Genomic DNA, 25,349 nt, shown 5'->3' with positions numbered 1-25,349 from the left:
ACCGTGCCCACGATGCAGCACAGCGCAATGGAGGCTCGGGACCGAAGTCGTAGTCTATGACCAGAACGCGGTACGAATGGTCGATGGCATGGGGTGGGGGTTCAAACTTGGGTGCGGCCCGGACGAGGACGACTGGGGCGTTGACGTGAGGTTCTCTGGGGGCAATTGGTGCGTTGTGCTGTGAGGGATGAGTGTTGACGCCGTCTTGGGAGTCTTGAGAGAGGTGGTGTGGTTTTTGGGTGTTGAAGGGGGACGGATGGGTGACGACGTATTGGAAGGTTATGGAGACTGTGTTGCCTCTTTCTCAGTGAGCCCCTCAACTCCAACTCTTGGTCTCCAAAATTCACACTCTTTACACCGCACTCATCAACACGACAAGGGATTTCGCCAACAAGCGGTCTCACTTTTGAGTAATTGGTTGAATTACACGGATGCACAGAGCGCGTCGGGCGAGGCTTCGACATTATTTCTCTTTCGCCCGTGAGGGCGCCTGGGACTAAAAGCCCATCGGTCCACCTCACCCGCAGAGGCAGCAACCACCACCTAGACGCTTCACTCGCAAAACACCATGCTGCCAACACCCGACACATCGCACGTGCCCTACGAGAGGGTCTACGAGCCCGCAGAGGACTCCTTCCTGCTCCTCGACACGCTCTCGTCCGACTCGGAGCGGGCCTTCCTGCGGGACTCGTTCTCGCACACGACGCCCCTCGTGGTCGAGCTCGGCACCGGCTCGGGCGTCGTCCTCGCCTTCGTGCACGCCCACGCGGCGACCCTCTTCGGCAGCCGCCGCGTGCTCACCGCCGGCGTCGACATGAACGGCCACGCGTGCCGCGCGACGGCCGCGACGGCGCGCAGGGCGCAGGCCGACCACCCGGGCACCCACGGCGTGTTCCTGGGCGCCTGCCTGGGGGACCTGGCGGCGCCGTGGCGCGACGGCTGCGTCGACGTGCTCGTCTTCAACCCGCCGTACGTGCCGACGCCCGAGATGCCTGCGCGTACGGGCGGGTGGGGGGCCGGCGACGGCGACGACGACAACGCCGTGCTGCTGCCGCCGCCGCCGGGCCAGACGCCCTCGTTCGACGACGACTCGTATCTGCTGTCGCTGTCGTACGCGGGCGGCATGGATGGCATGGAGACGACGGACCGCTTGATCGAGCGCCTGCCCCGGATACTATCCCCCAAGGGCTGTGCGTACATTCTGCTCTGCGCGCAGAACAAACCAGATGAGGTGAAGAGGAGGATAGAAGCGTTTGGCCCGGGCTGGCGAGCACTAACGGTGGGGTCGAGCGGCAAGACCGCTGGCTGGGAGAAGCTCCAGGTCATACGGGTATGGCGAGACGCTACGAGCGTCTCATGACATGCACGAGGCGAGGCAGGACAACAGTAGCACCTGCTGGGCATGCGGCGTCTGTATTCAGGAGCCACTTCTTGGTCCGCCCCTGGCCCCCCTGATCCTCCGAACAAAGCACCAGCATCCGGTGTAGAATAGACTCCAGTTTTGAGTGACCAAACGTCCGAAAAAACGCCAAAAACCCGTCGCCTTGCGATATCGTCGTGACAACCACCGCGCCGTCTCTATATGCGATTTGTCCGAAATCCGCCATCCCGCGCGCAAGGGACTGCCTACCTGCCGACGCAGCTGCGCAACAGGTTGCCAAGTATTGCTCTACCGTTCGCGTCCCTCCTCTGCCCCCGGTTCCCTTAGCCTCGTCCACGGCCGCGGCCGCGGCCGCGCCCTCTACCGCCTCCTCTACCGCGGCCACGTCCCCGGTCCGTCTCCTTCCGGGCCTTGTTCTTGGGCTTGGGCGCGTCGTCTACGAGCAGTGTGTCGAGGGGCAGGGAGTCGGGGAGGATGAAGTAGCGGATCGTCGAGCCGCGGATGTTCATGGTGTCGAGGGAGACGGGGCTGCCGCCCTTGGGCGTCATCTTGACGGTGCGGAGGGCGGTGTTCATCTGGGGCGTGACGCTCGCGATCGTGCCATGAACGATGGTGCCTGGAGGCGGGGGGTGGTCAGCGTGCGAGCCACGCAGGCCCCCTCTGCCTGCCGCGCGAGCGGTCGGTCAGGTCCGAGGGCGGGCGGGAAAGGAGAAGTACCATTCTTGAGCTCGATTGTCACCGTCTCGTTGGCGCACTTCATCAAGAACCTGGTCGCGCGACGTCAGAGAAGCTCGCGTCTCGTAGAGGGATGGTAGCATTGCATCCGCGGAGCTGCGCGGGAAGCGTGTCCGCTGATTACTCACCTTACGAGCTTCATCTTCGCGACTCAGAGCGGCGAGTAATTTTGTATGTAGGTGTGTTGTTGTGCAAATTGCTGGGGTTATGATCTCTGTCGCTTTGAGGCTTGTCCCGCTGCGTGCCTGGCGGAGAGCTGCTTGTAGCGTCGAGCGACGACAGCCTCTCGAAATTGTACGTCGGAAAAACACTGGCAGAGGAGCTGGCGGATCACGTGCAGCCGTTCGACAGTCCAGCGTTCCCATCACGTGGGCCAGTTGAGAGGCAGCTGCCAGCCCTGCCACAAAGAAAAGGTGCACCGTGCTTTAGCCCATCCACTTCGCACCAATGATTGAGTACTTTGGACTCAGCTTCTGCTCCAGGTATGTGAACAGTAAATATTTTACTAGGTAGAATCTTTATAAGCCAGAATCTCGCGCCTTCACTCTCCCGGTTTCACACTCTGCATCGCGTTGCACATGGCGTGCAGCGGCAGAAACGACTGCATTTTTTTGTCGCCACCTGCCGCCCAGCTAGCCTTATCGATAAGGCGCCCTTCGTTCAGCGCTCTCGGCAGGGGACGCGGGACGGCGCGAACTGGAATGGACAGCCGGCCGGCCGGCTGTGGGCACCTACAGAAAGCTGCCCCTCGTTGACTCGTTTCCCTACGAGCCTCAACGGGGCAAACTGGTCTGCCGACGCTGCGCAAGGCTCCCACCTGGCAACGATCCTGCGATGGGCCAGGAAGCACACTGAGTAAGCGCTTCGTCCGAGCTAACGTCTCTGTTCGTTCGGTGTCTCGCACGTACTTGGTCCCTGGCCCTGGTTGCCTTTTGCCCCCGTCGCATCGTCCTCGACCTACAACCTTCACGACCCTCGGTCTGCCGCAGCGCCGCGTTGCCCCACAGACGTTGACACAGTCCTCAGCACGACATGATATCTGGAAGGGGGGGCTCCGGGGCCCGCGGTGGGCGCATCCGACCGCCCCGTCGCTTCGTTCGCGTAAGTATTCCTCTTCCCTTGGGCCAAAGCACAGCAGCGTGACTGACACACGTGCTTCTCCGCAGTCCAATGGTGACGGCAGCGACTTTGAAGAGTGCTGGCGCATGCTTCAGGAGGCTCTACGCGACATTCATAACAAGAGTTGCGGCCGGCTATCGTTCGAGGAGCTCTACCGAGCTGCGTACAAGATTGTGTTGGGGAAAAAGGGCGAGGAGCTCTACGATCACGTCAAGCAGTTTGAAGAGCAATGGTTCGCCGAACGAGTCATTCCCAAGATCGATGTTCTTGTTACCAAGAGTCTCATCAGCATTGGGATGGGCCAGTCGTCCAGCTCCGCCAACGAGAGGCGACAGACGGGCGAAAAGTTTCTCAAGGGAGTTCGAGATACTTGGGAGGACCACAACATGTCTATGAACATGACTGCAGACATCCTCATGTACCTCGACCGAGGTTACACGCAGCAAGAAGCCAGCCGCGTGCCCATCTTTGCCACGACCATAGGGCTCTTTCGGGACCACATCCTGCGCTCCTGCCTCAACGAAAACACCAGCCAGCTCGTCATGGACATTGTCATCTCTGTCATGCTCGATCAAATCAACATGGAGCGGGAAGGCGATGTCATCGATCGAAATCTTATACGCAGCTGCAGTCGGATGCTGTCATGCTTGTATGAGACCGAAGAGGAGAGCGAGAGCCAGACGCTCTACCTGACGGTCTTTCAACCGCGGTTCCTGGCCAGCAGCGAAAAGTTCTATACGAATGAGTGCCAGCGTCTGCTGAGGGATGCTGACGCGAGCACATGGCTGAGGCATACGCAGCAGCGCCTGAACGAGGAGGTCGACCGCTGCGGAACTACCGTCGAGCTGGAATCGTTGCCCAACATTCTAGCTGTTATCGACCAGGCGCTCATCAGAGAGCACTTGCAGGAGTTTCTCACCATGGAGGGAAGTGGGGTGAGATGGATGGTTGACAACGACAAGCTGGAGGACATGGCCATCCTGTACAAGCTCATTTCCAGAATCGACGAGAAGAAGACTGCGCTCCGAAACATCTTGCAGAAGAGGATCGTCGAGCTCGGCTTGGACATTGAGCAGTCGCTACGGAACACCGATTTCTCGACAGCCCCGGCCGGCGAGGGAGAGGACGGAGGCGATGGCGAAAAGACCAAGACGCTCAACCCCGCTGCACAACAAACGGCCGCGGCGATCAAATGGGTGGACGACGTCCTCAAGCTCAAGGACAAGTTCGATACCATTCTTCACCATTGCTTCCAGGACGACCTGGTGATGCAGACTTCGCTGAGCAAGAGCTTCTCCGACTTTATCAACATGTTCCACCGAGCTTCTGAGTACGTCTCGCTGTTCATTGACGATAACCTCAAAAGGGGAATACGGGGCAAGACGGAGGCAGAAGTCGATGCGGTGCTGGAAAAGGCCATCATTCTCATCCGCTACCTATCGGACAAGGATCTGTTTCAGACGTATTACCAGCGCCATCTCGCCCGCAGGCTACTGCACGGCAAGTCGGAGAGTCATGACGTCGAAAAACAAATCATATTCCGCATGAAGCAGGAAATGGGCCAGCAGTTCACGACCAAGTTTGAAGGCATGTTTCGAGATCTCGTCACGTCGTCGGAACTTACCTCGACGTATCGCGAGCACATGAAGAACGTCGGCGACGGCGGCAAGACCCTCGACTTGAATGTCAGTGTTCTGACCACGAACTACTGGCCGCAGGAGATTATGGGCCGTAGCGCCGCCATTGGAGAGGGCTCCCGCGTGTCGTGCAACTACCCACCGGAGTTGAAACGGGTGCAGGCCAGCTTCGAGCAGTTCTACCTGACGAATCGCAACGGTCGGAAGTTGACTTGGATTGGTTCTACCGGTAGCGCCGACGTCAGATGCACATTCCCTGCCATTGCCGGAAAGTCTGGGCCCTTGGCACGAGAACGCCGCTACGAAATCAACGTCCCAACCTTTGGCATGGTGGTGTTGCTGCTGTTCAACGAGCTGGAGGAGGGCCAGAGCTTGACGTTTGAGGAGATTCAGGATAAGACCGGGATCTCGACGCAGGACCTTATGAAGACCCTGACGGCGATTGCGGTGGCGCCAAAGTCGCGCGTGTTGGCCAAAGACCCGGCGAACCGGTCCGTCAAGGCTGGCGACAAGTTCTCGTTCAACGCGTCTTTCGTGAGCAAGACTGTCAGAATCAAGGCGCCCATCATCAACGCGGTGTCCAAGGTCGAGGACTCGCAGGAGAGGAAGACGACGGAGGACAAGAACAACCAGACAAGGGCTCACGTTATTGACGCCGCCATTGTGAGAATCATGAAGTGCGTCGCCGGCCCCCCGCACCGTCCCTAGGTATCGTTACTGACAGCATGTCCAAACAGGTCTCGAAAGGAGCTAAGCCACGCAAACCTCGTGAGCGAGGTGCTCGGCCAGCTCTCGTCTCGATTCAAGCCGGAGGTGTCACTGATCAAGAAGCGCATCGAGGATCTGATTGTGCGAGAGTACCTGGAGCGACCTGACGAGGAGGATGCGCCGTCCATGTACCGCTACGTAGCGTGATGGCTGTCGACGGAGCTTGGGTTGGGTTGGGTGGACTCACGAGTAATGAAGGAACGGAATGCATTTGCATGTGGCTCGGCGCAATGGTACATTTGGAACATCAGAGGTTGGCCTAAGCACTCTCGGGTGATGCGGGTTTGGGCTGAGGGTGGTGTAGATAGAGGCGCTGGTCGGGTAGGCAACGCGCGAGTTCAATGTAGACGAAGGCCCTCGCTGAGCGTTGGCACATTGCAACAATCGCATCTGAAGGGAAAATTCGTGGAGGCAGTCAAGGTGGTCTTGCTGATGGAGCGCTGCTTAGAAAGAGACTACGAGACGGGCGTCGTAGATGGCATCACCTGCCGCAACGTTGGCAGGTTGGGGCGCAGCGGGAGCTAATACATGGCAACGGGACGAGAGGTCGTTGGCGACGGCTCGGCGCAGGTTGGTTGGTGTACGAAGTACTTTGTGCTTCATAGTATCTCATGGTACTGTACGTTAGTTAGTGCCTCGGCCGGCGCCAGGCCCGAGGCGGCGTCCGAAGCTCCGACCGGGGGGCACACCAAGTTGCTTGCACCAAGAAAGTCCAGCGCCCCCCTCCGACGGTCGGCCGCCGACGACTGAGACGCGCCGCATTACGAACCCGAATACATAAACGACGACACTCTCTTATTACCGTCTCAGTCGCAAACCGCCAGGCATAAACGACGAGTCCACCACAAGTCAAACAAAACCGCCACCATGTTTGCGCTCAGGCGGACAATGGCCACCATGGCCGCGCAGGGGAGCAGCTCGCCGTTCAAGCAGGCGGGCAAGGTCGTCTGCATCGGGCGCAACTACGCGTGAGTTTCTTCCCAATCGAATGCATCCATATATGCGTGCATGGATCCATGGACACACTTGAGACGCCATTGCGCGCGCGCCCATTTGGAGCCATGAGGGCAGAGAAAGAATAAAATGCTGACGCACGCACGCACGCACGCACGCACGCACGCAGAGACCACATCGCGGAGCTCAAGAACATGAAGCCCAAGCAGCCCTTCTTCTTCCTCAAGCCCACGTCGTCGATCCTGCTTCCCGGCGAGGGGCCCTGCCTGCGGCCCAAGGGCGTGGACATGCACTACGAGGTCGAGCTGGCGCTCGTCATGGGCAAGATGGTGAGGGACCTGCGCGCCGACGACACGCAGGGCGCGCTCGATGCGATCAAGGGTACGTGAGCGGCTGCTGCCGAGCATCATCATCATCATCATCATCATCATCATCATCATCATCGTCCTTCTCATCCTTCTCATCCGGCATCCCCCCGGACGCCGCAACCGGCCAGGCCGGGCGGCGGGCGTATGTCAAACTACATGCATGCATAAAAAAGCCAGCCAGAAGCCAAAACTAACCAAACGCAAACGCGGGGCCGGTTAGAATACGCCGTGGCCATCGACATGACGGCGCGCAACGCGCAAAACGAGGCCAAGCGCAAGGGCCTCCCCTGGGACATCGCCAAGGGCTTCGACACGTTCCTGCCGCTGAGCGGCGCGATCCCCAAGGCGGCCATCGCGGACCCGCACGACGTGGAGCTCTTCCTCGAGGTCAACGGCGCGGAGCGGCAGCGCGGGTCCACGGGGCTCATGATCTACCGCATCCCGCGCGTGCTGAGCGACATCTCCAAGGTCATGACGCTGCACCCCGGCGACATTGTGCTGACGGGCACGCCCGCCGGCGTCGGGCCCGTGGCGCCCGGCGACGTGATGCGCGCGGGCGTGCGCGTGCGGGGGCGCGAGCTCGACGAGGGCAGGCTGGAGGTGAGGGTCGAGGAATCGCAGTCGTCGTACGTGTTTGCCGAGACGTAGCGGTGACGTGTAGGAGGACGGGGCGTGTGTGTGTGTGTGTGTGTGTGTGAAAGAGAGAGAGGGGAGAGAAACGGCACGAATATATGGAGATGTGAATTACGCACGGCACATAGAGTACTTTGTACATGCATAAGAGTCAAAGTCCCAAGTCATGACGCACAACCTTTCCACTGAACCGCATTTTGCCAACCACAACGCCCTCCGATTCTCCTGGCCCACCGCCACCTCGTCTCGCCGCCCGCTTCAGCGCACCAGCCCGTACGCCTCGGGCTGGAGGTTCGGGTCCGGTATGGACCCTGGCTTGGGCGCCCAGTCGGCGAGGGCGCCGCAGCGGCCACAGGTGCGCTTGGCGTCGTCGGCGCGAAAGTCCTCGACGGCCTGCTTGATCTGGGTGCCGAGGTCGGTGCAATGGAAAGCGGCCTCGTGAACGATGACGGGTTCAGCGGAGGAAGGAGGGGAGGAAGAAGAAGAAGCGGAAGAAGAAGAGGGGCAGGCGGCGCAGTACCAGCGCATCCTGTCGACCGAGTCGGCGGGGCGGCGCTGCTCGAGCACGATGCCGACCGTGTCGGCGAAGCGCACGGGGTTGTGCGGCGTGTTGGCGGGCAGCAGGAACATGGCGCCCTCGGGGATGACGATGTCGCGAAAGGACCCCTCGTCGACGACCTTGAGCACCATGGCGCCGCGGTACTGGTAGAACCATTCGGGCGTCTGGTTGATGTGGTAGTCGGTGCGCGCGTTGGGGCCGCCGACAATCTACAATAATCATCTCCCTTAGCTTACAGCTTCGACAGGCAAGTAGTGTGTTTGGTCATGGACCGAAGGGGGTAATGTTGCGTGGGGCGCCGCGCGAAGCAAACCGGGCAAGGTTTTTTGCGTTGTGAGGAAGAAGACATGGATGGGGGCTGGACGGACCATGACGGTGACATCTTCATTGTAGACGCAGTAGTTGTTGATGGGCGGCTTGAGCAGGTGGCTGTTCTCCTCGAGCCTGAGACGGGGTGAGCGAGTGAGTGAGTGAGTGGGCGAGTGAGTTGCAACGTCTGGACAGCCCGCCGTCTGGCACCCCCTCGTTGATGATGATGATGATGATGAGGCTGTCGTCGACTCACCACTTGGGCACATTGAGCGGCGGTCCCAGCATGTTTGTTGTTGTTTGGCGGCTCCCGCGCCCGACCGAGGCCCTCACTCAAATGGGCCGGTGACTCTGTGTCTGTCTGTTTATCCTGAACTTGCTTGTCCTCGATGCGCAGCGGCGGACGCAGAGAGCAATGTGGCCCGCGACAAAGTGCAGTTGCCAACAAGTCGCTGGTGAGGAGGAGTGTCAAAAAGTTGAGTGACGTGAGAGGCTGCCTGCATTCGAGCGCGGACGCGCGATAACCGTCACCACGCACACACACCAAAAAAAAGGGCCCCAGTTCGTGTGCAACCTGCTCGCCCCGACCGACTGTTTGTAAGCGTCGCCGGTGATGCAGAAGAAGCCCCCGTCCCCTCCGACGGTGCCGCGAACTCGGAGATAAGATGATCAATTCAGCTTGCAGGTCGAAAAGGGCGTCGTCGGATCATTCGACCCCGCGGGAGGGGGGGGGGGGCAGCATCTCGGGTCGGAACGGCAGTCGCGGCCCATGTGCATGTCGCAGATTCTGGTCGTGCATGGGGACACACAGTAATGTACTTGGTACGTCCAAACCGGCGGTAGCGGACGGCCTTTGGGCGTGCATGTGGGCTGCTGCTGCTGGAGTTGGAACTTGGGGGGGGCTTTTCTCAGATAATAGTTCAGTTTCTAACAACCTGCAGTCCCAAATAAAAGCCCATCGCCTCGCCTTCTGGCGCCGCGCATAGTAATATAGTGCCATCGTCGTCGTCGTCCGTGTTTGGACCAAGGAAACAGCAAGGCTCGTGTGTGACAGAAACCCTCGCAGAAACCGGGACGGCCTCATCGTCAGATTGGCACGGCAAGCTCGCTGATGATAGGCGCAAAAAAAAAAAACGTGCTCAACTGCCTCCTGCGGACGCGCGCATAACACGCAGGCATGTCGTACTCTGGTACGGTATGTGGCAGCACCTGACAGCCTGGAATCACAGACCTGCAGTGTCAGGTGCCCGAGCGAGGTCCCTGCATCTGCCGTGATCGTCGGCGACAGCATGGAGCTTGGCAGCTTCTGCGGCGGCGCTCCATACCTAACTACACCACCGCTTGATTGATCCTCCAGGTGTCTTTCCTCGGGCGGCAGTGGGTGTTCGCCGGCGGTAGTCCCTCCCCCGGAGGCGACGTCCCTTCTGGATCAGCAATCGGGCGCCTGAGAGGAAGAAGAACCCTAGGTTCGACAGGCTAGGTCGTTAGTTGGACGCCGATGCGCGGGACGGGCGGGGCACACTGGAGCTGGTGCATCAACAAATCAGCCCTGAGCGGTTCAATCCAAGGGATCCATGAGGCCGACGGACCCCCAACCCGCTTCGCTTACGGCGCCTGCCTTTCACTGCGGCCCCTAGAACGACGGGCCTCCAGGGCTGCTGACCTTGGGGCTCCGGCTGGAGGTCCCCGGGTCTCGTGGCGCCGTCCCCATGCGGAAAACATGCTCGCCCACTGCACGGACAGAAGCTCCCAGCAGGGCTCCTCCCCCCCTGTGCGTCAGCGCATATGCTCCCCTGCCCTGCCCTGACCTCACCTGGCCTGCAACGTCAATGCAACCTAGTTACTAGCATTGCGTTCATCAGCCCCCCTTCCCAAGCATACATACATACGTAACCCTCACCTCACCTCACAACATCTCATCTCACCTCATCTCACCTCACCTCGTCTGGCCTCGCCTCGCCTCGCCTCACATCGCCTCACCCCACCCAAAGGCCGCCCTCGAAAAGCCCTCCGATCACCTCCTCTCAAAAAGGCCACCGACGCTGCGGACGCTCCCCCCTTCCGTTCCCTCAAACCTCTTCCACCGGTAGATTCCAGCAGTCCGCCATGGACCACGCGCGCATGGACCACTCGCACATGAACCACGCCGGGATGGACCACGGCGGCGGCGGCATGGACGACATGTGCAGCATGAGCGTACGCCGCCTTCCCTTTTCGCTCCCTCTTCACTCCCCCCCGCGTCCGACCCTCGACCCCTCGAATCCAGCCGGGTCGGTCGAACGCGAGAAACCAAAAACACGTAGCTGACGCAAAATGTGACAATGTCACACGCGCAGATGCTCTTCACCTGGGACACGACCAACCTCTGCATCGTCTTCCGCCAGTGGCACATCCGCTCCACCGCCTCCCTCGTCGTCTCCCTCCTCGCCGTCGTCGTCCTCGCCATGGGCTACGAGGCCCTACGCTCCGTCTCCCGCGCCTACGAAGCGAGCCTCGCCAAGCGCATCTCCGCCCTGCCCAGTAAGTTTTCTTCCCCCCCCCGTCCTCCTTCTCCCCTCTACTACCTTGCCCTCTTCTCAACGGGAAACTCCCCCTCCTATTGTGCCATCTTCCCCATCTCCCCATGGGATGTTTGCGCCAATGCTGAGAGGTCCTGCCTATCCCGCGCTGGAAAGCCGACGCCCGTTACGACGAGGCTCCTTCCAACAACATTGTTACTGAGACGACTCCCTTCCTGCGCCCCACAGGGCAACTCCAGGACGAGACGGGCCGCCAGGGTCACATTATCAAGGCCGTGCTCTACGCCTTGCAGAACTTTTATGCCTTTATGCTCATGTAAGTCTGGCGTTCTTGCTTGCCCTGCTCGCCGCTCGCAGCGGCCCCCCCCCCCCCCATCCCGGGGGAGCGTTCCGTGCCCTGTTAGCCCCCTTTTGCTCAATTGCGCTGCTTCATCTAGGCTTGTCTTCATGACGTACAACGGCTGGGTCATGATCGCCGTGTCCCTCGGTGCCTTCTTCGGGTACCTCGTGTTTGGGCAGACAACTTCGGCTACAAAGGACAATGCGTGTCACTAGGAAGAGTCTGCGTTCAGCGATTGGCCGTCACCTGTTGGTCACATGCATTGCTTTATATCGTATTTCGTTTCCATGTCCGTAGGTTTTATAATTGCAATACAGCGCCAGCGTGTCAAAAATCGTGCAACGACACTCGAATCCAACGTGTCACATGGGGGGTTCAAAAGAAGACCCCGGATCGCTCATAATATGTACAGCCATGTCTCGTGAATAATCCGCCCGTCGCACGGCATTCACATCTTGGCCGCGCCGTTGCCGTCGTTGGCTGCGGCCTTGTCCTGCTCCATACTCTCCTTAAAAACGCCCGCAGACTCGGCCCGCTGTATAATGTCGTAGTCGCCAAAGGTGTCGTTGTGCTCGATTTCGGGCTCCTCGCCGTAAGCTATCCGGGCGGCGTCGACGAGCAGCCGGCCCGTCATGCCCCAGACCTTGAAGCGCCCCTCATACTCCTGCTCCTCGCCCAGCTTCTCGGCCAGGTTGCCCTGGGCGCTGTCGCGGCGGCTCGGCTTGGACACGCGCTGGTTGTTGACGGGCACGAAGAAATTGTGCACGCGCCACGGCATGTCCTGCCACGCGACCCATGAGCCCTCATACCACTGCCCCGGCGGTAGGGCGGCGGCGCCAGGCCGCGGCGGGAGGTCGTCGGCCTTGAGGAAGTTGTAGAAGGGGGCACTGAAGACGGCGGCCACCTCGCGCGCGTCGAGGCGGGGGATCATGGACTCTTCAACGAGGGGGCTGGGCGCGTCAGGCGTCGACGTCCGGTCAGCGTGGAGGAAGGCGACGCAAGGCGTGACGACAAGGTGTGTGCGGGCTAGCGACGGCGGCAGCGTGCACAGAGGTTCGATTCGAAAGGGGCGGGGGATGCGGGAGTCTTCCATGGGGAGACCAATCTCCTCGTATGCTTCTCTCCTCGCGATTTGGTCTGCATCCGACGTCAGCGAACAAGGCCCCAACTTTCCCGAACCGCAGGCCCGCGGGAGCAAGACTACATACACGGCGTCTCATCCTTGTTGTCAGCCTTGCCGCCGGGCAGCGCAGCATGTCCCGAAAAGCTCCGGAGACTGGCAGCGCGCATGGTGATGACGACACGGAGGTCGCCCCAGCGGTCCGCGTAGAGCAGAACGAGGACGGCGGCGCGCCGGCGGGCGGGCAGGGCCTCCCATAGCGGGAAGGCGGGCGGCTTGTAGGCGCGCAGGCGGTTGATGGCGGCCTGGGAGAGAGCGTGAGCGAGGGACATGACGCAAGGATACATGGCCGGCGGCGGTGGGCGCAGCGCGCCAGCCTGCGCGGGCGGGCGCGCTCTCGGAAGAGGGGATGGTTGGGCAGCGACAGAAGCGGAAGCGAGGCATTCAAGGAGAAACAAGCGAAGGGGGGACAGGCATGTCGAAGAGATGGCCAAAGATGGACAACGAAGAGTCAATGGGACGCTGCAAGAGCATCACGACTGTGCCGGGAGCATGGGTGACCCAGACAGGGACGGAATGAGGGAAAGAGGAAGGAAGGCATATGACATACCACGGAGAAGGGGTTCAGCGACGACATCGTGGACGCTTCATAGTAGAGCGACTCCTGCGACGCTTCTCCGCCTTTTGCCTGCGCGTCAGCGTCGGCGCCTGCGTCTAGGTCTAGGTCTAGCTCGTCGACGACCTGCCGGCCGTGCTGCTGGTCCTGGTCCTGGTCCTGGTCCTGGTCCTGGTCGTAAAGGTGGTCGTCGTGGACGCGGCTGCGGTTGTGGTGGAGGTAGTGGTGGTGGTGTTGGGGGAGTGGTTGGTGCTGGTGCTGCTGCTGGTGCTGCTGCTGGAGGTGGTGGTGCTCGACGCGGGGACCCCAGACGTGCGCCGCCGCCGCACCAGCCGAGGGCCGGCTCGCAGCCTCCCGGAGATCGGCGACGTCACCCTCCGAAATGCCCACGTCGGCGTGGCGCGCGACGCCGGCCTCACGACCGGACCCCTCCTGCCCCTCGTTCTCGTCCTCGTCCTCGTCCTCGCCCTCGTCGACGATGACGAGCGTGGTGGTTGCGGCCGTGCTGGTTGCCGGATCTGCAGTGCCGTTGACGTCGCTGCTGCTGTCGATTGCGGGCGACGGTGCCGCAGACATATTTCTTTCCCTTTTTTTTTTCTTGCAGTCCCTTTTTTTGGTCTTCGTTCTCTCTTCTCCCTTCGAGTGGAGGAATCTCGCAGATGGGTAGGAATTCTAGACAACGAGTAGGATGCAAAGAGTAGAATGGGCGGAAGGCGCCAGGCTCGGAATGGCCGTGGCAGTTGCCCGTCCACCCGGCCCGTCGCATCAAGCCCAGGTCGCTAACAATTATCGCTGTGCTACACGCAGCCCGCTAGAAGCCTTGCCCGCCCGCGCATCGCCCGACGATTGCCCGCGGTACAGTGGGTGTACCTAGGAACCTACCTTAGTACAGTAATACTGACTCATGTAAGTGGTACTACCTAGGTAGCCCTGGCAGTACGGCCTGCCTACAACGTTAGTGATCAGCGCCGCGCCTGGCAGCCCAAGAACCCCGCGTTCCCCAGGTTGTATTCCATCTTGCCATCATACCGGTATGGCTCTCTCTATCCCAACCCCGGCCCCCCACCTACGGCTGCCATTCGGAGACGCTCCAGCGTGCTTCTCCCACTTACACCGCGAGTGCACCGCACGGTGTTGAGACAAACGACGGCCTTTCTTTTGTCGCCGCAACGCACGTGTCTCATTGAACCTGGACCGACCATGCCGCATGGTTACATCGTTGGATTCGCCGTTGCCCATTGCGCAACTCTCTTGCAAGGGCATCTAAACACATGGAAAGGACAGCCCTCCCGCATCGCCGCCGCCTCATAAAACCAAGAAACAAGGCACAAGCCAAACGCCAATCCCGGGTAGACATGTGCATGTCCTCCCCGCGCTCCAACGCCAAGAGCAAATATCTCTTTGTCCCCCGAGTGTATATCGAACGCTCTAGATTACCCCATTTGCCTCGTGGCTCTTTATTACCCCACTAGATTTCACCTTCTCCCAGGTCATGCCGCCGCAGCTCGGATGTGCCGCTTCAGCTCTTCCCGCCGCCTCTCTTCCTTACTCAGATAAAACTTATCCTTGGCGTGATGCAGAAAACCTCGCATTTGCTCGCCAGTCGACGTCCGTGACCCTGCCGCCATGGGGACATGGGGTCTTCTGGCGCTGGGCGCATGTGGCCGCTCCAAGGGTCCTGGGTCATCGCTTGCCAGCCCTAGCCACCCTTTGATGCCGTGTCCAATGCCCCCGTACTCGTCCTCTGAGTCGCTGTCAAACGCGCTCATGGGCATTTGATTCGAGCTTGTGCGGTGCGCTGACGAGTCTTCCGGGATCCCTGGGGTTCTGTGCGCATTGTGCCGCCGCGTGGCCAAGGGTGGCACTGACCGGTCCGCAGTCTGCATAGTATTGCGCCGAGACACAAGCTTTCCCGTACCGAGATTCACGTTGAAGGATGATCTTTTTGGTCTCGCAGACGGCGTTGAGAGATAACTTTCCGCACTGCACTGCCGCCGGTGATGGGTGGCCAGCTGTGTCGCAAACTGGTGGTATTCCCCTGCCGCCATCGTGTCGCTAAACTGGCGATGCGGCGCTTCCCAGCGGCGCAACAGCTCCTCATTGCCCCACGGTGATGTGACGGAGCCGTAGCCGCCTAGGCCTGTGTCCCTTCCGTCTCGCATGGCTGGCTTCGTGATCATCAGCGGTGCCGGCATGATGCCTCGTAGAGGCGACGGCGGCTCCCATGAGCTGCTCCTACTGGAGGCTCCGCCACTGTCCTCCTCCAGCAGCGGCACGAGATTGTAGTCCGAGTCCCACCTCATGCTGTTGCGGCTCGACGCATCTGAATCGAAGACGGAAGATGTGACTGGGCTTTCCGCCATAATGTCGACGTCGTAGCCCGTGAGTTGCTGAATCTTTCGCGACGACCGACGTTGGCTGGGAGCAGACTTGGTCGAGACGCTGGGGCACCGGGGCCGGAGAGCTGACCGGGCAGGAATCGGAGGTGGTGTGCATGGCTCGTTGTCCTCGATGCCCGTTGTGGTAGGCGAGAGCTGTTCCGGCAATTCAGCCGTAGTGAGCGATGCCCTTGATGAGGACGTTCCCATTCGTCTTGGGAGTGATGTTGGTGGCGGTAGGGGCGGAAGCGGCTTATTCGCGTATTCAGTGGCGTGTGACGGGATGCAGGGATCGCAGCTCCTGCCAATCGCCAGGAACGCAGCAGGCGGCGGTCTTTGTGGCCGGCCCATCGTGATTCGATTCCGATGTGAATATCGACTTCGTGAACGACGTGTGTACAGTACAGCGCTGCACAAAAGTTCAGAGCCGTCCTGAGGATATATCGTAAAAGCGCGGGCTATATCTCGCTCGGGTCACCACCCTCTGCTAACCCACACTAATAGCACGACAATAGCCCCGCAAACAATTGTCACGAGTTAGAGGAGGCACAACAACCCGTTTCAGATTGGGAAAAAAGAGGGCCGCAAGTCATTTAAGAAGCGCTTTGTGCCAAGCCCAAGGACAATTTCGATGAATTTAGAAGCGCGCGGGAGGAGAGCGACGGAGAGGGGAAAAGTCGCATCTGGTGGTGTTGTCTTCGTGACCCAAGGCTACTCCGTAATGGAGCCGTTCACGACAAAGGGCCGCCACGAGTCGCTCTGTAGCGTGTGGGAGATGAAAGGGGAGCGAGGTATTGTATGGGGAAAGGATGCTACGGAGAGGAAAAGGGTATCAAGTCTTTGAAATCGTCCCCGTTGCTTGCGTCCCTGCTTGCTTTGATGCCGGTCGGCTGCTTGCAGACCCGGGGACACGGCACACCCGTCAATCCTTTACAGGCCCGGGAAAGCGAGTCGACGGAGACGTCCCGTCTGGGCAGGTTGCAATATGAGACCTCGCTGACCGCCCGTACGACACCAGGTGCAAGTGAGACACCATAGGGCATTCCACGGTGATCGACGGCCACCATATCCCTGCGCGCCGTGCCACGGATTCCCGGGCCACGCATGTGGACGCCTTGTAGCGCCACCTGCCCCCAGACCCACCGCATCCGTCTCCCCTCTCACGCGACCGACGTCGCATTGGGGGCCGGCGCCCGCCCGGCGCATCTTCGCGGCTGACCTGAGGCCGCCGCCGATGTTTGTCTTGCTGCCTGGCAAAGACATGTGTCCTCTCCGGCACTCGTTGACAGCGAAATGCTTTCGAACAAGCGAGTCGAGTTGGCCAAAGTGCTCACCGGTGTTTCTCGCGGGATTTGGCAGCGGCACGTCTCGGGGCGCCAGTCCATCACCCTGCCCAGAGCACGGTGGCCTGGGGTTGTTGGGTTGTGGGGGGACTCGGATCCGGGGCCAGAGGGCGAGCCTGCCGATGGGACGCGGGGAGCGAGTCCCTGGCCACCCTCCCGGACGCGGGCCTCCCGGTGGTGGGTGACAAGCAAACTGACCCGACGCCCTTGTTCTCTCCCGTCAGCCATGGACGCTGCCTGCCACCGATCCGGATCGCGACAGTGCGCCCGTGACGAAAACTCTCCGGGGTACTCCCGCGGGCGAACGGCGCGCTGGATCGCGCCAATGCAGCTCAATCCCATCCTTCGCTCGCACACTAAACGCCATGTGCTCGGCCTCGGTCGGTCTTGTTCGCGGGTCGCCCGGGTTAATCGTCGTCGTCGTCCTTCCCTTGGAAGTTGCCTAGGAGAATGTCGTCGACCCCTAGGCCCGTCGACGAGTTCCTGAGCCACTCCGTTTCCACGCGGAAAAATATCCAGCCCCAGCGCCGGAACACCTCCAAGAGCTCTATGAGGAAAATGCCGCTTTCAAAGTCGCTGAATCTGTCCAGGTGCGGGCTCAGCTTCATCGACCAGCTGCAACGCAGCATCAGGTCCATGCCGATTACTACGTAGTAGATTGTCGCGGATCGGAAGACGAGCCGGTCGCGCAGCCCCCATGGGTGATGCAGCGAAGTGCGCTCGCGCCGCGTAGAAAAGAGGGTCAAGTCCCAGTCCTTGGCCACGTCCCAGTAGAAGGAATACAAGGAGTTGACCAGTACCGCGACCAACCACACCTTATTGTAGGCGGCCTTTGCAGCGTCGCCCTGTGCGTTTCGCTGCAAGGAGCTCGCAATGAGGACCGGGAAGGCTGTCGAGTATTTGAGCGCATTGGCCAAGTGCTGTCCGCCCCAGCCCACCGATTCTTTGTATGGCGCGCGTCGCACGCGCAAGTATTCGATCATGCATTGCCGGAACCGAATCGCGCTCGGCACTGCCATGAGGAGCGGCACAATCACGGTGCCTCCACAGTTGCGATCCGGCCGTTCCGTAGACGAGCCGCCACTGCTGAAAAACATGCATACAGTGACGAACAAGTCGCCGCACACTTTGGCGTACGACGTCAACACGTCGGCAAGTAGGATGTCCCCAAACTTGCCGTCTTGCGCTTCAGCGATGCCACCAATGCTCACCCGGCGTAGAGTCGCGAGGAAACGGTGTCGTCCGCCGCTTGGAAGGTGTCTGAGCGGCACGACGAAGATGGCCACGACGGCGACCAGGTACGTCATGGGTATCCAGTCGTATGCGACAACGCGTGATGGCACGCTCCACGTAACAAGCCAGAAGAGCAGGATGGAGACGGCGAAGAGCACCGACAGCACAGTGGCGAGCCGATACGTCGAGTGGTGGTGCGGAACATGATGCGGCGAGGTTCGTCCGGGGTATCGTATCAGGGCCGGCACGTCGATTTTGTGCAGGTAGAGCCCGTGAAGGTTGAGGCCCCAGCCCCAGACAGCTACACAGACGACAAGTTAGCCCACGATCTGCCTAGATAGCCGCAGCAGACTGACCAAGAGTCACGATGAAGCCGACACGGTACGGCAAGGGAAACACCCGGCTGAAAGGGTCGAGCTGCGGCTCGACTGCAGGGTCACCGTCCATTGTCGCCGCGACGAGTCGTCATCGATTGGTAGGGAAGGCGAAGAGAGTGCGCCGGGCACGTGTGAAGAAGCTAGGTACAGACAAAGGTACAGAGTGAGCGGCGCGAACTGATGGCACCTAGGCGAGGCGAGGAGGCACGTTAGGTTAGTACCTAGGCTGCCAGACGAGGACGGGAATGTGGAAAGGGCGATGATACGTAGCTCGCTTTCGCATGGCGGCGTGCCGTTTCCAGACTTTTTTTTCAGGGGCAACAGCTCCAGCTCCCTTTGCGCTACGTTCGTCCGCCAACCCCACCAGCCGCTCCACCATTAGGCTCGTCGCCAGCGCGTCACAGCGCGCAGCAATTTATTAGAGACGCCGCACGCCAAGGCTTCATGTGTGTGTACTGCGATGAGGCAACTAACTATTACAGAGTCCGGGAAAACAATAGGGATTCTCAAGCTGAGTTTCTCTGCCTCTTAGAAAACGCCTGAAGAGAACGCATTCTCGAGGCCTGAGACAAGTAACTTTAGTACTTCGTAAATCCACATGTACCGACTAACCTTAGTACCAATGCACCGAGCCCTTGTGCAAAGCAGGGCACTCGCACGAACCCGACACTCGGCGCTTGCTAACTTAGCCCTCCGGCATAAATGGAAAGCAACGGGAGCCAAGCTAGACCATTAATTTCCGTATTCCTAGTAGTAGTCGCAGAGTCCTTTGCGCAGCTCAAGGCTCGGCCAGGCAACCAATCAATGCTTTTCGCCCGCAACTTCACAGCCAGCGGACATTGCTCTGCACTCGTAAGGAACCTTGGTACCTCAACGTCATGTTCCAACTCATGCATGCGCCGCTCATCGGCTCGTAGCGCTAGCGCTGGGCGTTGCTGCTAGTACTACCGGCCACCACCACCATGGAAGCTCGGGTCCGCCCCAATGGAGCCACATGGGATGGGCCCCTCCGACCCCAGGCAGCTTTCGTCCCGAGGTCCAGCGCTGCTGGCCTCCAGCCTCCGGTCCCGTCGCAACCGAACCTCACTTTCCATTCCCTATCCATCACCACCATATTCATTCATCAACCACCCACCCCGAACCGTCGCCGCACCGCACGACACGCCAGCCCCTCCGACCTCTCTCTCTCCGCGAACCCGACTCCGCCATTTGCTCGCCTTTCCGCAGCCTACTCCAGAACCCATCCGGCGGCGCGGCTGCGCGCACGCTTCTTGTGCCTGAAGTAACACCCTCCCCCCCCCCCGCCGGGGCTCCGCGGCGCCGGTCCCAGACCACACGCAATGGCGTCTTCGTCGCCGTCACAACCACGGCCGCCCTCGACGGCGTCCCCGTACCCCTTCGCCTCAGCCCCGGATATCGTCCGCGCCCATCAAAAGGACGCCTACTTCACCGGGCACCTCGCCAACACCCTCACCGACCTCCACCGGCGCCTGCTCGGCGCGCGGTCCGCCCACGCCCTCGCCCCGGAGCTGCGCTCCCTCGCCGCCCTCCTCTACTTCGCGCTCACCACCCTCCCCGGCAACCGCACCCTGGGCGAGGAGTACTGCGACTTGGTCCAGGTTGAGTCGCCGACGGGCCGGCTCCCCGCGCTGCGCACCCGCGCCGCGTACATCGCGGGCACCATCGTCCTGCCCTACCTCGTCAGCCGCGCGCTGCCGGGTCTGCGCACGCGGCTGCGCAAACTCATCGAGCGGCGGCTAAGCTCGCTGCAGCAAAAGGGCAAGGAGGACGGCAAAGAGGCTCGCGTGTGGGAATACGTCGCGCGTCATCTCTCGAGCATCACGTCGGCCGCTCCCGTGCAGGCCGTCACCCTCGCCCTCTTCTACTTCAACGGCACCTACTACGAGCTCACTAAGCGCCTGCTCTCCCTCCGCTACGTCTTCACCCGCACCGTCCCCGATACCCCCGACCGCGCCGGCTACGAGGTCCTCGGCGTCCTTCTCATCGTCCAGCTCGCCGTGCAGACATACCTGCACGTACGCTCCACCCTCTCATCCGCCAGTGGCCCCGCCCGCGAGCGCGCCGCTTTCCAGTCCGGCACCGTCGACGTCTCCCTCGACCACACAAATTCCTACTCGGCCAACAGCGACCTGCTCCTGACCGAGCTCGGCACCCGGGGCCCTCAGGCGAGCAGGGTCGACCTCGCCGCCACGACCCACACCCCGGTGGCGACCGCCCCGAGGTACAACCTGGCCGACGGCGACAAGGTCATGGGGTATATCAAAGGCTCGCAGCAGCGCAAATGCACACTCTGCCTAGAGGAGCTCAAAGACCCCTCCGCGACGCAGTGCGGCCACGTTTTCTGCTGGGAATGCATCGGTGATTGGGTCAGGGAGAAGCCTGAGTGCCCGTTATGTCGGCGAGAAGCCATGGTGCAGCACATCCTTCCGCTGCGCGTCATGTAATGAATGCGTCATGTATGATATCAGGGCAGGCCGGGGCGGCTGTCCGCGTGGTGTAACCAACGCTGTGACGTAGGTGTCACTTTAGAATTGCCATTCCTCTCGAGGTGACGGGCAAGGCAAACTCTTGGCTTCAGTCTGTCAAGAACGTGGCCCAATGGATGGCGACGACTAGAAAAATTTTCATTCGATGCAGATGCTATGCCTATCCATGGTATCATTGCTCCCCCCAATCATTACCGCCTTGCTCGCTCGCTCTGCTATGCCTCTCCAATCATGAATCCACGAGCCATGCGCGTGGTTGCCTTGCCAGCTGCATGCAAAGTCAGCAGCCATCCGCGCCCCAACATCGTACATCACCCTCACCCCATCCGTGCCGTGAGTCCAGCTCAGAGCTTCTGCCATGTAGTTGTACACCGAGGAAGCTCCAAAGACCCGTTTATCCCGGTCCACCACCGGCAAGTAGAAAATAAATGACATTGTCGAAGCAGATGGCAAGGTACCTTGCAAAAACCGTAGCTTTGCCCGCAACACCGTAAACTCCTGTAGTATTCCCGACGTTCCGACGGTTTTATCCGATCACTTGCGGTCCGTAGTCAGACGGCTCCAATTACCATGGTTTTCGCCTTTTTTTTTGGGTGTGTGTGTCCGATGAAATCAGCAGTCATTCCGAGATCGAGAATAGCACGATTTCGCCTCGCTCGTTTCGTCGAAGTCGCAGGTCCTTCCATAGCTCCTTCTCTTCCTTAGTCTTGCCGATACCCGTACCCGACGCCTGGCGCTCGCGATGATAGCGCTTAAGGGCCTTGTTGACACTGCAGCCGCGCTCACTCTCTGGTCCTTTGTTGACGAAGCTGAGGAAGGCATCGGCGCGTGGCTTGAATACAACCATTTGACCGTCCACATTGTCAGACTTGCCATCTTTGGACTGTGGTCGGAATTCAATGAGCTTGGGCTCCTTGCGCTCTTTGTGACGATGGGATTGCTTCTTCGAGGTCGGCTTCTTCTTGTGGCTCTTGGACTTGGAGCCACCGGTAATCATATCGAAGAGGCTGTTGCCGATGTGTGTGTTCTTGGCGTGCTTCGAGTGTTTCGTCTTCTTCAAGGGGCTGGCTGGTGAGTTGTCGGCGACATCTCCGCCAGAATAGTCAGGGGAGGGAGGCAGCGTCGGTCGCATGAGACTCTTCAGACCGCCTGTCAAGCCGGAGTGCAGGACGGGAGGGGCGTCCGTCATGACCTGGTCACCCGGGACTTCGACATGCAGTCGCTTGCGCTTCTTGTCCTTCTTGACTTCGCTGTCCTTTGTCTTGCGTCGCTCGCTCTTGGATGCAGGGGTGACGAAGGCGCCTGAGGGAACCGGCCCGGTGCCATACTGGACGAGGGGCTCGTTGTCGGCGTCCATGAAGGAGGTCGGATCGAGGTATTCTTCCGCATTGTACTCGTACCGCACCAGCGAGGTGCTGTCGCCGACGTCGGGACCCATTTGGTCCCGTGGAAGGTTCATGTTGGAGGCATTTGGAGTCTGGCCTGTCGCGACCAAAAAGTCGAAGACGTTGACGTGTTCCTCAGTCGCCGCGGCGGGAGGGGTGGGAGCCTCTGGTGGCGGCTCGGCAGGGGATCGTTCGTCTTCCGTATGCCCAGTTGAGTCGTTCCACGGCTCGTACTCTCTATCTTCCCCGACGTCTTCGACGTATGGCTGCTGAGCCATGTTCTTGGGCTGTTGGTTGTGCTTCTGTGCGGTTGGCTTCTGCTCGCTTGGCTTGTCGTGATGCTGCTTCTGCTTCTTGTTCTTCTCCTTGTACAAGGCGCCTTGGTACTTTTGGTCTTCAGTTATGCACGACTGGCTTCGTGTAAGCAAGTGGGTAGCTCGAGTCAGAACGGATGCCGATGATACTCACGGTGTGAGAGCGATATTGGACACCTTGAAAGTGGACCATGCAATCGATGCAGGTGAAAGAGGCTCCGTGGCAGCGGCTTCGGTGAGGGTCGAGCTTCTTCTTGGTCAAGACGTCACCGCACGCCTGTGATTTCGCGTTAGGAGGCTGAATATAACATAAACGACGCGGTGCGGCGAAACAGAGCAGACGTCCAATGGGCGGCGGGGTGGAGTGTGCTTGGTATTTGAGGCAGTCAAAGCAGGCCTTCGTACAAGGGGGCCAAGCGGGATGATGCGAGACAGGGCGAGTGGGCCAGGGGATCAGCGGACAGGAAAGGGAAGTCTATCAACAGGGTATTTGGCTGTTGGAGAGAGGGGCGGCGAGAGCGCCAGGAGTGATGTCAAAAGCGATGGTGGTATCTAATAGTTGGTGTGGGTGGGTGGGAGGGATACTTGGGTACCTTATGGCCGGGGAGTGAAGGGGTGTAGGGAATGAAGCAGGGCCAAGGCATGGAGGGATGGGGGCAGGGTGACTCGGGGATACTTTGGGAGGAAAAGGGAGCAACATTACCTCACAGGAAAAGGATACCATCTTGACGGTGGCACCCGTGGCGTGGCCCTGGTGATTGGGTGTCGGGTTGGGCAGACTCAGGTGCTGAGTGGCCGCGGTATTTGACGGAAGAGGTCTGTGAGCCCTCTGGGGCTTATTTGCAGGAGCAGCAGTAGCAGCAGCAGCAGCAGACGCGGCGGCGGCGGCTGAATGGGCGGCGACGAGGCGCGCAAAAGTAGCAACGGCAACGATGGGGGACTTGGATGGGGGCGGCGCCCGTCAACTGCGTTTGGCGATGCGTCCGTCCGGGGAATGCAGAGTTCCAGATGGAGGTCGAACTTCCTGAAGTGGCCGAGCCAGGGGGCCAGACAAGGGGAGGAATCGAGGGTTATGGGGGCCAAGCAGTAAGGGGTTCCGTTTTGGAGGAATGCGTCTCAGGCGCGGCGTAAGGATGAGCCCCTCGTTCAGGACATGGAATGGGGGGCGGGCGGAGAGAATTGAGCGAGGGGGGGATTCCTAGTCCAGTCCTGTCCAGTCCCTCAGTGGGAGGGAAAGGCAAAAAAAATCAAAAAAAAAAATACTCCCACCCGCCAACGGCGAGTCGAGGCAGCGAGCAAGCGCGGGGCCGACGTGAGGTCCCAACGGCGAACAGGAAATGGTGCTCGAGAGAGCAAGATGTAACAAGAGTGTCGAGCGGGCCCGAGGATGAAGCAGTTGGTGGCCGCGAGCTCTTTTAGTAGGTGTTTGTGTTGTTGACGGCGCACCGAGCGCGATACCGTGTTGCCGAGTGATATGGATGTTTTTTCTGTGCAACGCTGTGGATGTCGAGAAGAAAGAAAAGTAACAAGTGTCAGAGGGCCTGCCATCGCTGAGGAGATGGAAAAGTGGGGGTGGGCGCTGCTGCTAAGGTACCGACAGATGGAGATGTTATTCTTGTGCTGGGGCGACCATTCAAGGAGACAAAGGGCACCACCACACACACAATGCTATGTGCACTGCCAGAAATCTCAAGACTAACAGGTCGTTACCCGCAGCAAAGTCCCATAGTGATGCACGTCAGGCACTGCACGAGCAGGCGAAAATACATTGCGCTTAGCAACTCTTTCCAGATCAAGTTTTGTCGAATATATGGCCCCCCTCCAACGACTCATACCTACCACCTACTTCCTCAAGAGACTGAATTTTGTTTGGGCAGTCGCGCATCCAAACCAGTCGCCATTGGACTTTCCGCCAGCGCAGCAGCACCACAGCCTCACGAATAACAGCGCCAGCCGATGCCCTGCCTTGCCCTGCCCTGCCCTGTCCTGCCCTGTTCTGCCCTGCCTGCTTGCCTCACCCTCTCCCATGGTACCCAACGGCTTGTCTCCCTCGCCTGTCCATGGGCGCGCTGCACCCACGCGCTGCGCCCATCTGCGAGCAATGGATGTTGATGCCAGCTGTTGGCGCGCGCCGGACGTTGACACAGGGCCAGCGCAGCGCGGGTAGGTAGGTAGCTCTCTGTACCTTAGGTATCTACCTGCCACGCCCCCTGCCTGAGGCGCCCCTTGGGCTGTCCCGCGGCCCCTCCGCCGCCCGCCCGCCGGCGCAGCGCCTCGCCTCACGGCTGCTTTACGCCAGACGGACGCGCCCTGGCAACCACGCATAACGCGAGAGATGGGATCCTCAAACGGGATGGCGCAGCGCGGCGCTATGATTGGCTTGTGACCGTCTCCGATCATGTGAGGCCGGCCACCAAGTGCCGTCCATGCTCTTTGGCGCCGGCGAAGCCAGGCTTGCCAGGATGTCTGTCAGGACGGACGAAAGGTGGTGGGTGCCACTGTGCTGCCCCCTCCCCCCCCCCCCTTCTCGGTGGTGTGTGTGCGTGTGTGTGTGCCCATCGTCGCCTCTCAACGACGCGCGAGTGCTGCGCCGAGCTGACGCTCTGGATGCCGGGGTCACCTTGTCAGAGAGTTTTCTTTGGTCATGGGCGAACGCCGAGATGGTGCCCAGACAAAGAAAGCATGGTAGTGTGTTGTACTTTGTATGCCTAATTTTATCCCACACACGCCACACTAGCACGAAGCATGCCATTT

At 60.3% G+C, this 25,349-nt stretch overlaps 11 protein-coding genes across 13 annotated transcripts; 5 read left to right on the top strand and 6 right to left on the bottom strand.

Annotated features, from left to right (window-relative positions):
* Positions 1-336: 336 nt before the first annotated feature.
* MTQ2 (Peptide chain release factor N(5)-glutamine methyltransferase) lies at positions 337-1,497 on the top strand. Its single transcript, XM_047982137.1, has one exon. The coding sequence runs from the start codon at positions 569-571 to the stop codon at positions 1,358-1,360; it is 792 nt and encodes a 263-aa protein (XP_047838099.1). The 5' UTR covers positions 337-568; the 3' UTR covers positions 1,361-1,497.
* On the bottom strand, positions 1,396-2,312 carry smd1 (Sm snRNP core protein Smd1). Its single transcript, XM_047982136.1, has 3 exons — positions 2,245-2,312; positions 2,099-2,148; positions 1,396-1,997 (listed from the first exon to the last, which is right to left on the bottom strand). Exons 1-3 carry the CDS (start codon positions 2,256-2,258, stop codon positions 1,705-1,707), a joined length of 357 nt encoding a protein of 118 aa, XP_047838098.1. The 5' UTR covers positions 2,259-2,312; the 3' UTR covers positions 1,396-1,704.
* A 551-nt stretch (positions 2,313-2,863) lies between these two features.
* Positions 2,864-6,109, top strand: JDV02_001226 (uncharacterized protein). The gene is made up of 3 exons (XM_047982135.1): positions 2,864-3,217; positions 3,283-5,549; positions 5,610-6,109. Exons 1-3 carry the CDS (start codon positions 3,149-3,151, stop codon positions 5,785-5,787), a joined length of 2,514 nt encoding a protein of 837 aa, XP_047838097.1. The 5' UTR covers positions 2,864-3,148; the 3' UTR covers positions 5,788-6,109.
* A 240-nt stretch (positions 6,110-6,349) lies between these two features.
* On the top strand, positions 6,350-7,766 carry JDV02_001225 (Acylpyruvate hydrolase). The gene is made up of 3 exons (XM_047982134.1): positions 6,350-6,608; positions 6,764-6,975; positions 7,183-7,766. The coding sequence occupies exons 1-3, from the start codon at positions 6,508-6,510 to the stop codon at positions 7,608-7,610; spliced, it is 741 nt and encodes a 246-aa protein (XP_047838096.1). The 5' UTR covers positions 6,350-6,507; the 3' UTR covers positions 7,611-7,766.
* BNA1 (3-hydroxyanthranilate 3,4-dioxygenase) lies at positions 7,684-9,515 on the bottom strand. Its single transcript, XM_047982133.1, has 2 exons — positions 8,523-9,515; positions 7,684-8,363 (listed from the first exon to the last, which is right to left on the bottom strand). The coding sequence occupies exons 1-2, from the start codon at positions 8,730-8,732 to the stop codon at positions 7,854-7,856; spliced, it is 720 nt and encodes a 239-aa protein (XP_047838095.1). The 5' UTR covers positions 8,733-9,515; the 3' UTR covers positions 7,684-7,853.
* Positions 9,516-10,371: 856 nt separating this feature from the next.
* On the top strand, positions 10,372-11,654 carry CTR2 (copper transpport protein). Of its 2 annotated transcripts, XM_047982132.1 has the most exons (4): positions 10,372-10,659; positions 10,800-10,983; positions 11,211-11,298; positions 11,420-11,654. In XM_047982132.1, exons 1-4 carry the CDS (start codon positions 10,570-10,572, stop codon positions 11,535-11,537), a joined length of 480 nt encoding a protein of 159 aa, XP_047838094.1. In that variant the 5' UTR covers positions 10,372-10,569; the 3' UTR covers positions 11,538-11,654. The 2 variants fall into 2 exon arrangements, with proteins under 2 accessions (XP_047838094.1, XP_047838093.1); XM_047982131.1 differs by lacking the exon at positions 11,420-11,654 and having other exon boundaries at positions 11,139-11,354.
* A 116-nt stretch (positions 11,655-11,770) lies between these two features.
* PCD1 (8-oxo-dGTP diphosphatase) lies at positions 11,771-13,746 on the bottom strand (the record flags this gene model as incomplete). The annotated part of the gene is made up of 3 exons (XM_047982130.1): positions 13,053-13,746; positions 12,531-12,747; positions 11,771-12,459 (listed from the first exon to the last, which is right to left on the bottom strand). Exons 1-3 carry the CDS (start codon positions 13,632-13,634, stop codon positions 11,771-11,773), a joined length of 1,488 nt encoding a protein of 495 aa, XP_047838092.1. The 5' UTR covers positions 13,635-13,746.
* An 802-nt stretch (positions 13,747-14,548) lies between these two features.
* On the bottom strand, positions 14,549-15,646 carry JDV02_001221 (uncharacterized protein; the record flags this gene model as incomplete). The annotated part of the gene is made up of 1 exon (XM_047982129.1): positions 14,549-15,646. One exon carries the CDS (start codon positions 15,644-15,646, stop codon positions 14,549-14,551), a length of 1,098 nt encoding a protein of 365 aa, XP_047838091.1.
* Positions 15,647-17,186: 1,540 nt separating this feature from the next.
* Positions 17,187-18,459, bottom strand: ERD1 (protein-ER retention protein; the record flags this gene model as incomplete). The annotated part of the gene is made up of 2 exons (XM_047982128.1): positions 17,187-18,313; positions 18,369-18,459. 2 exons carry the CDS (start codon positions 18,457-18,459, stop codon positions 17,187-17,189), a joined length of 1,218 nt encoding a protein of 405 aa, XP_047838090.1.
* A 1,029-nt stretch (positions 18,460-19,488) lies between these two features.
* Positions 19,489-21,114, top strand: PEX10 (peroxisome biogenesis factor 10). The gene has a single exon (XM_047982127.1). It carries the CDS (start codon positions 19,730-19,732, stop codon positions 20,852-20,854), a length of 1,125 nt encoding a protein of 374 aa, XP_047838089.1. The 5' UTR covers positions 19,489-19,729; the 3' UTR covers positions 20,855-21,114.
* On the bottom strand, positions 21,018-24,210 carry JDV02_001218 (uncharacterized protein). 2 transcript variants are annotated; one of them, XM_047982126.1, is made up of 4 exons: positions 24,190-24,210; positions 23,299-24,092; positions 22,750-22,872; positions 21,018-22,691 (listed from the first exon to the last, which is right to left on the bottom strand). In XM_047982126.1, the coding sequence occupies exons 2-4, from the start codon at positions 23,317-23,319 to the stop codon at positions 21,516-21,518; spliced, it is 1,320 nt and encodes a 439-aa protein (XP_047838088.1). In that variant the 5' UTR covers positions 23,320-24,092; positions 24,190-24,210; the 3' UTR covers positions 21,018-21,515. The 2 variants fall into 2 exon arrangements, with proteins under 2 accessions (XP_047838088.1, XP_047838087.1); XM_047982125.1 differs by lacking the exons at positions 23,299-24,092; positions 24,190-24,210 and having other exon boundaries at positions 22,750-23,154.
* Positions 24,211-25,349: the final 1,139 nt, after the last annotated feature.

Source organism: Purpureocillium takamizusanense, chromosome 1 (assembly GCF_022605165.1).
Source record: "Purpureocillium takamizusanense chromosome 1, complete sequence".
Classification (NCBI taxonomy): Eukaryota; Fungi; Ascomycota; class Sordariomycetes; order Hypocreales; family Ophiocordycipitaceae; genus Purpureocillium; species Purpureocillium takamizusanense.
Note: the sequence above shows the minus strand (reverse complement) of the source record. Positions and strands in the feature narration are given on the sequence as shown.

Bases quoted from the DNA above. Each gene is read 5' to 3' on its own strand.
- MTQ2 (XM_047982137.1), top strand. From the start codon at position 569: ATGCTGCCAACACCCGACACATCGCACGTGCCCTACGAGAGGGTCTAC.
- BNA1 (XM_047982133.1), bottom strand. From the start codon at position 8,732: ATGTGCCCAAGTGGTGAGTCGACGACAGCCTCATCATCATCATCATCA. The intron at 8,364-8,522 runs GTCCGTCCAGCC...TGATTATTGTAG, and splicing joins ATGAAGATGTCACCGTCATG to ATTGTCGGCGGCCCCAACGC.
- JDV02_001226 (XM_047982135.1), top strand. From the start codon at position 3,149: ATGATATCTGGAAGGGGGGGCTCCGGGGCCCGCGGTGGGCGCATCCGA. The intron at 3,218-3,282 runs GTAAGTATTCCT...GCTTCTCCGCAG, and splicing joins CGCCCCGTCGCTTCGTTCGC to TCCAATGGTGACGGCAGCGA. The intron at 5,550-5,609 runs GTGCGTCGCCGG...ATGTCCAAACAG, and splicing joins GCCATTGTGAGAATCATGAA to GTCTCGAAAGGAGCTAAGCC.
- smd1 (XM_047982136.1), bottom strand. The intron at 1,998-2,098 runs GTACTTCTCCTT...CCCCGCCTCCAG, and splicing joins GACAATCGAGCTCAAGAATG to GCACCATCGTTCATGGCACG.
- CTR2 (XM_047982132.1), top strand. From the start codon at position 10,570: ATGGACCACGCGCGCATGGACCACTCGCACATGAACCACGCCGGGATG. The intron at 10,660-10,799 runs GTACGCCGCCTT...TCACACGCGCAG, and splicing joins ACGACATGTGCAGCATGAGC to ATGCTCTTCACCTGGGACAC. The intron at 10,984-11,210 runs GTAAGTTTTCTT...TGCGCCCCACAG, and splicing joins GCGCATCTCCGCCCTGCCCA to GGCAACTCCAGGACGAGACG.
- PEX10 (XM_047982127.1), top strand. From the start codon at position 19,730: ATGGCGTCTTCGTCGCCGTCACAACCACGGCCGCCCTCGACGGCGTCC.
- JDV02_001225 (XM_047982134.1), top strand. From the start codon at position 6,508: ATGTTTGCGCTCAGGCGGACAATGGCCACCATGGCCGCGCAGGGGAGC. The intron at 6,609-6,763 runs GTGAGTTTCTTC...GCACGCACGCAG, and splicing joins TGCATCGGGCGCAACTACGC to AGACCACATCGCGGAGCTCA. The intron at 6,976-7,182 runs GTACGTGAGCGG...GGGGCCGGTTAG, and splicing joins CGCGCTCGATGCGATCAAGG to AATACGCCGTGGCCATCGAC.
- JDV02_001218 (XM_047982126.1), bottom strand. From the start codon at position 23,319: ATGGTATCCTTTTCCTGTGAG. The intron at 22,873-23,298 runs GTAATGTTGCTC...GCGAAATCACAG, and splicing joins TGGTATCCTTTTCCTGTGAG to GCGTGCGGTGACGTCTTGAC. The intron at 22,692-22,749 runs GTGAGTATCATC...ACACGAAGCCAG, and splicing joins TCCAATATCGCTCTCACACC to TCGTGCATAACTGAAGACCA.